A 7,691-nucleotide genomic window follows, 5' to 3' on the forward strand; every position below is an offset into this window, starting at 1 on the left:
TTCACCTGCCTTAAGAATCAATCTCCCTCTACCTTAAAAATATAGAGACACTGCTTCCACCATCCCTTGAGGAAGAGAGTTCCAAAAACTCACAACACTCCATGAGAGAAAAACAAAAATCACGTCTGTCTTAAACCCCTGACCCCTTATTTATAAACAGTGAGCCCTCGTTCTAGATTCCCCCACAAGAGAAAACATCCTCTCCACATATACCCTGTTGAGAACCCTCAGGACCTGGGATCTTTCAGTCAAGTCCCCTCTCATTCTTCTAAACTCCAGCAGTTACAAGCACATCCTGTCCAACCTCTCCTCACAAGACAACCCACCCATTTCTGCTATCACAAAGAGGTACAGCAGGGAAACAGAGCCTTCAGCCCACCAAGTCCATGCCAACCATCCATTTACACTAACCCTTTGTTCAACCTACTACCATTTAGATAACATGCTTCTTTTTTGGCCAAAAAGGACAATTCCATATTTTCCCCACATTACACTCCATTTGACAGATTTTTCAATTCACTTAACCTATCTATATCCCTTTGAAGCCTCCCATGCCTTCTTCCCAACTCACTTTCCTTCTTGACTTTCAATCACTATAAAGATTATAAGCATTTCCACAGGAGGATGGAGGTTCCTTGCATCACAGGGCATTCCTTGCAATCCCTGCAATAGGTAGAAACTGCAAGACATCTGATATGCAGGAACTTCCTCCAGCTGCATGAATTCAAGGGACTGAAACTCACATCTGAAGTGGGGTAGAGGCAGAAAAATTTATCACCACATTTATTTATTCTGCCAAAATGTTCCACTTCACACGTCTCTGTATAAAATTCCATCTGCCACTTTTCTGCCCCTTTTGCCAGCCTAGCTATCTTGTAACAGTTACTATCCTCCTCACAGTTCACTGTACTTCCAACCTTTGGGTTGTGACCAGATTAGCACCCATGTCTAGGTCATGAATATACATGAAAAGCAGCAGTCCCAGCACTAACCCCTGGGGACACCACTGCCCACCATCCCCCAGCCTGGAAAATAACCTTTTACCCCTCCTCTCTGCCTGCTGCCTTTAATCCAAGTTCCCCTCCTTGCTGCTATTGAGCCTTTAATTCCACAGACGTCAATTCTGTTGACCAATCTGGGACTTCTTAATGTTTCCCTATTATTTGTAAAATCTTCCCCACATCTGAAGTTGAACAGACTGCCCTGTGTCTGCCCGGCATTTTGTTTTGAACAAGGGTGTTACATCACCCATCCTCCAGTCCTTTGATCATGCCCTGTATCCTGGGACAATTAGAAGATCACGACAAGTCCTTCTGCAACCTGTCCTAGGGCCCTCAGCAACCAGGAATACATCCCATCTAGACCAGGGGGCTAGTTTATTTTAAATATCATCAGCTTTTCCAGCCAACCTCCTATCAATTTTCACTCACCATTCTGTCAACCACCACCCTTCCACTGAGATTTCACTAGTACTCTCTTCCTCAATAAGAGTTACACCAATTTCACCTCCCTCCCCTGTTTATTCAATCAAAAGACAGAAGTGGGTGATGGTGAGAAAAGGAGAAAACAGAAATAAATTGAGCAAAGGAAAAATCAAAGTATACTCAGCACCAACCTTTCTCCCAGTCTTCCTCAGGGGCAGGACACTGCCATGTACTTTGAGGGATGTCACAAGGCTTTCTTTGGGCACTGCAAACTGAAATGGGAAAACAACAACCACAACTTACAAACTTCAATCTGGCAATTTCAGAACAAAGTACCCTAATACAGAAACACCCCAATCTTCGCAACTGCTCACATAATCAGAACCCACCAGACAGCAATTTGGCCCAGAGGGGCTTTAAACAGAAAGTGCCCCAATCTCAGCATCCCAAATAGCATGCAACCCAAACACCAAGCACACCCAACGTGACCCATTCACAGCAAGCACCCTAGTCTGTATCCCAGAGAGCCTTCTGATTTCTGTGCCTCTGCAACCACAGCCTAATTTGCAAACTACAATATAGAATTATCTGACTAAATTTTAATGCTTGCACCTGAAAAGAGATTGCAGATGCAGGAATCTGGAGCAATAAACAAACTGCTGGAGGAACTCAGCAGTTGAGCAACATCATGAGTGATGGTCAATGTTTCAGGTCATAAACCTGTATTGCATTCTGATCATTGCTCTGCCTCCACAGATGCTGCCTGACCCACCAAGTTCCTCCAACAATAGTTGTAATTTTAATTGCAAAATCTGTACTTAAACTTCCCTTCCCCTTATGTACAATGGCATCACTCTTCTTACCAAACTCTTCCTCAATGACCTTCTTGTCCACACAATTGGTGATATGATGCTTCATTTCCGCTTTTGGAATACGGTGTCTTGCATTAAAAGGACAGGACTCTAAATTCCGAGCTATGTCAGGGAAATTCTTATAAAGTCAGAGTAAAAATTTAAAAAATTATTTGGAGACCATTTAACTAGATGTAAAACACAGCATACATACACTCCCTGCCTATAAACCTTTTGGGTCAATATCCTGTCTGTATTTAAGATTATAAATTATTTTGGTAATGCCAGATTGAAGTCCTGATCAAATAGTAAATACTAAAGGTAGCGCAAACTTGTTTGCTATCAAACATCACTAACCACTGTACAGGAATATAACACATAGTTCAACACTGACAAAGGTCCAAAAGCTTGGTCAAAAGAGATAAGTTTGAGGAGGAAACAAGTACATGATGGATTAATCAAATTGATCTATGCAGCCAATTCCCTCAATAATTTGGTTTGCCAAACTTCAGAATCTGACAGAAAAGCACTGCGACACAAGACACCTAGATATTTCACAAAATGGTTTGGGAAAAAAAATACCAGAGTGCAAATTTTAAGTTTAACTTCAAATTAAGAGTACAGTTCAAATATACACATGTACAGAATGTGAATAAAAATAACATACTAATTTATGCATTTGAGTTACTGAAGCTCTGTAGATGTCAGAGAGCAGGTTAGTTATCCAGAGGTCAAACCAAAACTTAGTTCAAAAATTCTCACTTGGTTCTGCAAACCACTCTGCATCAGCTGTTGTCCGGTCACCCAAACAAGATCTTCCTTCTCGTTACAAATGTAGCTCAAGTAGAAGAACATAAACGGGTTAGTAATACTAATCGCTTCTTAAAGATCAACTGATATGGAAAATTTATCCCAAATGGACTCAAGTTTTATTCTCAAATTTGCAAAGCAATTTATAAATGAGATCGCAACAAGAGCAGCAATTTATCTTCTTCGACAGTCCCTCAGGTTTGACAATACCTTACCTCCACTGAACTTTTAGAACGGGCTCTTTGACCCACCATGTCCACAACAACCATCAAGTATCCATCTACATCAATCCCATTTACCAGTACTAGGTCTGTAGACTTCTACACCAAGGTGACTCAAGTGTTTGTCTACATTCTAACCATCCACTGGGTGAAAAAATCCTCAGATTCCCTCTATACCTCTTACTCCAAACCTATTCCCTATGGTTTTAGACACTTTCTAATGGAGAAAAGTTTCCTATGATCTACCCTATTTATGTACCTCATCATTATTTAAACCTCTGTCACCTTCCCCCCTCAGCCTCTTCTGTTGAAGGAAAACAAATGCAACCCATCTTCTCACAACTGAAACACTCCATCCCATACAACATCCTGGTGAATCCCATTATCTCTAACCTTTTGTACCAGTCTTCCATGTGGGACCTCGTCAAAGGCCTGACCGAAGGTCATGGAAACCATATCAACACACTGCACTCATCAACATTTTGTTGCATCATCAAAAAATCCAATCAAGTTAGTCAGGCAGAATATCCTCCTAACAAAGCCTGCAGATTATCTTTGATTAACCCCTGCCTTTCCATGGGTAGATTAACCCTCAGATTTTTCTTCCAGTAGCTTCCCTACTACTGATTTCAAACTCCCCCACCTGGCTTATTCCTGCTGCCCTTCTTGAATAAAAGTACAGAATTGCTCTTCTCCAGTCATCTGGCACCTCATTTGTGGCTAATGAAGATTTAAAAATGTGTCAGGGTCCCAGCAATCTCCTCCCTTGCCTTCCATAGCAGCCTGGGATATCTCTCATCAGCATGACTCAGGAGGCATGGACTCAATGTGAACCATGGACTATTCCGTAGATGGGGCAGGAGGTGCCTGGTGGTGCACTCCTCCTGATATTTATACAGGGCTTCTGTGCAATTGCATGCATCTTGAGATTCTCAATGTCAAATGTTCTTCCCTACTTCGAGAGCCATGGTCCAATGATTCCAGATATTAATGACATTGAGCACATAGTCAGAGTCATACAGCACAGGAACGGGCACTTCAGCCCGTGCCGACCAAGATTCCCATATATGCAAGTCCCATTTTCCTGCATTTTGGCCCATGTCTTCTTAACCTTTCCTATCCATGTCCCTGTCCAAGTACCTTTTAAATGTTGTTAATGTCTCAAGCATTCCCTCTGGCACTTCATTCCATCTACTGACCACCCTTCCAGTGAAAATGTTGCCCCTCAGAGTAAATCTCTCCCCTCTCACTTTAAACCCATGCTCTCTAGTTCTAGATTCCCTAACCCTGAGAAAAAGACCATGTGCATTGACCCTATCCATGCCCCTCATGATTTTATACGTTTCTATAAGATCATCCCTTATTCTATGCTCCAACAAAAACAGTCCCAACCTGCTCAAACTCTCCATAACTCAGTCTCTCAAGTCCTGGCAACATTCTTGTAACGCTCCTCTGCATTCTTTCCAGCTTAGTAGCATATTTCCTAAACTGAACACAATATTCCAACTTTTGGATTCTAACTTTTTAACCCTTCTCACTTTTTTCTCAGTTAGACAGTAGAATTGTGGAATAAATTTCAACTAGGCTCAGCTTGTCTTGAGGTTGTACTGGATAAATTCCTTTGAGGATGGGCACATGGGACTGCTAATTGATGATGTAAAGCTGGAAAGGGTTCCTCAGCCTTCTCACCAATTCCCAGGGCTCTCCAAAGCACGATACCATGGGCAACCAATTGAAATACTCCACTCCCACATAAATCAGAGACCAAAATGCTCAGCCAATCTCATTTTTGGAGCCGTCCAACAGCAAAGGATCAGAGCATGACCCAGAAAATACAGATCACTTCAGGCAAACATCAATGACAAAATTCGCCACCGCTATCTCTGCGCCACCAGGTTCTTTGGTTGATCAAGAAATAGGTAGTTTGAAGATCAAGACCTCAAACCCACTCAGTCTACTGGGCAACTGCGATCCCTGACCTCCTGTACTCTTCCGAGACCTGGTCCAACGACAGCAGGCAAATCAATGCATAGAAGAGATGCCACCAAAACTGTCTTTGAAAACCCTTCAAATTCACAGGAAGGACAAATGAACTATGTCAGCATCCTTGCCCGGGCCAACGTCCAACACAGAGGCCCTAGTTATTCTCCGTTGACTCCAAACGACAGGCCATGTCACTTACACAGCCGATACCACACTCCTGAAAAAGACAATGAGCTATTGTGGGAAGAGATCACCAGGTGTACAGAGGAAATGATTCAAGGACATCCTCAAAGCCTCCTTGAAGAAATGCATGAAATACCGACTTGTGGGGATCTCTGACCCACAACTGCTCAAAGTGGAGAAGGAGCATTCAGGATGGGATTGAGAGCCTTGAGTCCATACACAGATCTCTGTGTGCTCCTGATGCAAGTGGTGGAAGGAGTGCACCACCTCACAAACCACACACCTATCCATCTCATCCGCCATCTCAGAACACAAAGAACTGGAGTGGAAGCATTATCCTCAATCCCAAGGGGCTACTTAAAGGAATGGTTAACAATATTTTCAAAAAATGGCAAAGTTTTTGTGATTTTATAATCCATATTCTCTGCTCATCTTCTTCCACAGAATGAAATTACACTGGAGCACATTTGGCCCATTTTGTCTGTGCTGGCTCTTTGAAAACCAACTCAACAACCCTCCAAGATCTCTCTACTCTTACACTCTGTCCTCATGATCATCCTACGTTTGCTTCACTCCACGTAGCCACGTCACAAGTTGCCTGGACCCTTAATTCTGGAATTCCCTCCACAAAACTATCACCAGCCATAAGAAACTCTTAAAAATTTGGTGACACTTTTGCTCACTTATTCTCGTGACCTTTCTTCAATTTGGATGTTTGACTCTGGCACAGTTGGGAGATCACTTATAAATCTGCATACTCTGCAGCAGGCTATTGTTGAGTGGCTGAAAGCTGTGAATCTCACCTTTCTGCATTTGACCAGGTGGTAGGGGAACCTGCTGGCACGGATGTGGTGGTTCCTGTCATAGGGACACTGCAGGAGGTCTTCAGGGTCAACGGAGCTCATTCTGCAAACTACAGACTTAAATTAGCACCGAAGGCGACAAACTTTCCTCCTTGAGAACTTGGGCATTGGCGATAAAATTTGGAGGGGAGGAGGGGGTGTGGGGAAGTCAGTAGGTACCGAGAGACGGAGCAACTGTCTAGTCAGAAGCTCCAGCCGGGTCAGACACCCCGACCGACACTTCCCCTGCTCCTGACACCCCCTCACCTTCCGCATGACACCCCCATCCACCCCACGACCCAAACCCCGGCCCACAAGCTCACCCTCCCGACCTCCTCAACCCTGACCGACACAATCAACCACCTCCACCCCGCGCCCCCCGACCGGAACCAACACCCTCACCTCCCCCGACCGACACCCTCAACCCCCGCTGACTGGGACTGGGACCGGGACCGGGACCGGGACCGGGACCGGGACCGGGACCTCCGCCCACCCCCGACAGGGACCGACACCCTCCCCTCCCTCCACCACCGACCGGGACCGACTCCCCTCCCCTCCACCCCCCCCCACCCCACCCCACCCCCGACATCCTCTCCCCACCACCCCCGACATCCTCTCCCCACGTCGCGTCACCCCACCACCCCGCTACCGGGACCGGCAACCACTTACCTTCCCCCAACACCGACCACGCCACCTCGCACAGCACCACACAAAATTAGCGCCGTCACCCCGCCCCTAGCAACGTCTTCCCGCCAGTGATGTGAGCAGAGGGGGATGGGCAGAGAGATTGAGAGAGGGGACTGGGGAAGTGTTAGGAGGCTGGGGAGGAAGTGGGAGGAAATGGGGAGAAGTGGGAGGGGTGGAAGTGGAGGAGGGGGAAAGGGGAAGTGAGGGGTTGTGGGGAAAGTGGGGGAGGGAGGAGAGGTGTGGGAAGGGGGAAACGCGGGGATGGGGAAACGCGGAGGAAGGGGGGAATGGGAAATGAGGAGGGATCGGAGGTAACTGGGGAGGGGGTGTGGAGAGGAGGGATGGGGGAAGTGGGGTGGATAGGAGGGATGGAGAAGTGGGGAGGGGAGGAGAGTTGGGGGTCAGGGGTGGTGGGAAGGAGGGAGAGCTGGGAAGGGGGTTGGAGTGGGAGGAGGAGGAGGAGGAGGAGGAGGGGGGTAGACAGAGGGCCAGGGACAGAGGTGGGATTGGGGAGGGTGAAGGGGTGAAGACAAGTGGGGAGGAAGGGGTAGGGAGGAGGCAGGGGGAGGGGAAGTGGTAGTGGGAGAAGTGGGTAGGGAGAGGAGAGAAGAAGGGGAGGTGTGTGAAGGGATGGGGTGAGGAGTGGGGATGGTAGGGGGAGAAGTGGTTAGGGAGGAGGGGGAGGGAGGG

The 7,691-nt window shown here is 46.5% G+C and overlaps 1 protein-coding gene across 1 annotated transcript in view; it reads right to left on the reverse strand.

Annotated features, from left to right (window-relative positions):
* The window catches only part of LOC127578937 (gametocyte-specific factor 1-like), a 39,527-nt gene extending 32,424 nt beyond the window's left edge, over nucleotides 1–7,103 (reverse strand). The window contains exons 1-4 of the mRNA XM_052031525.1: nucleotides 6,984–7,103; nucleotides 6,276–6,385; nucleotides 2,288–2,414; nucleotides 1,616–1,696 (exon numbers count right to left, since the gene is read on the reverse strand). Of these exons, the coding sequence (XP_051887485.1) occupies nucleotides 1,616–1,696; nucleotides 2,288–2,414; nucleotides 6,276–6,377 (310 nt within the window). The 5' untranslated portion in view covers nucleotides 6,378–6,385; nucleotides 6,984–7,103. The remainder of the gene's footprint in view (nucleotides 1–1,615; nucleotides 1,697–2,287; nucleotides 2,415–6,275; nucleotides 6,386–6,983) is intronic.
* Between the last annotated feature and the right edge of the window lie 588 nt (nucleotides 7,104–7,691).

The sequence above is a fragment of the Pristis pectinata genome, chromosome 16 (genome assembly GCF_009764475.1).
Source record: "Pristis pectinata isolate sPriPec2 chromosome 16, sPriPec2.1.pri, whole genome shotgun sequence".
In the NCBI taxonomy this organism is placed as follows: domain Eukaryota; kingdom Metazoa; phylum Chordata; class Chondrichthyes; order Rhinopristiformes; family Pristidae; genus Pristis; species Pristis pectinata.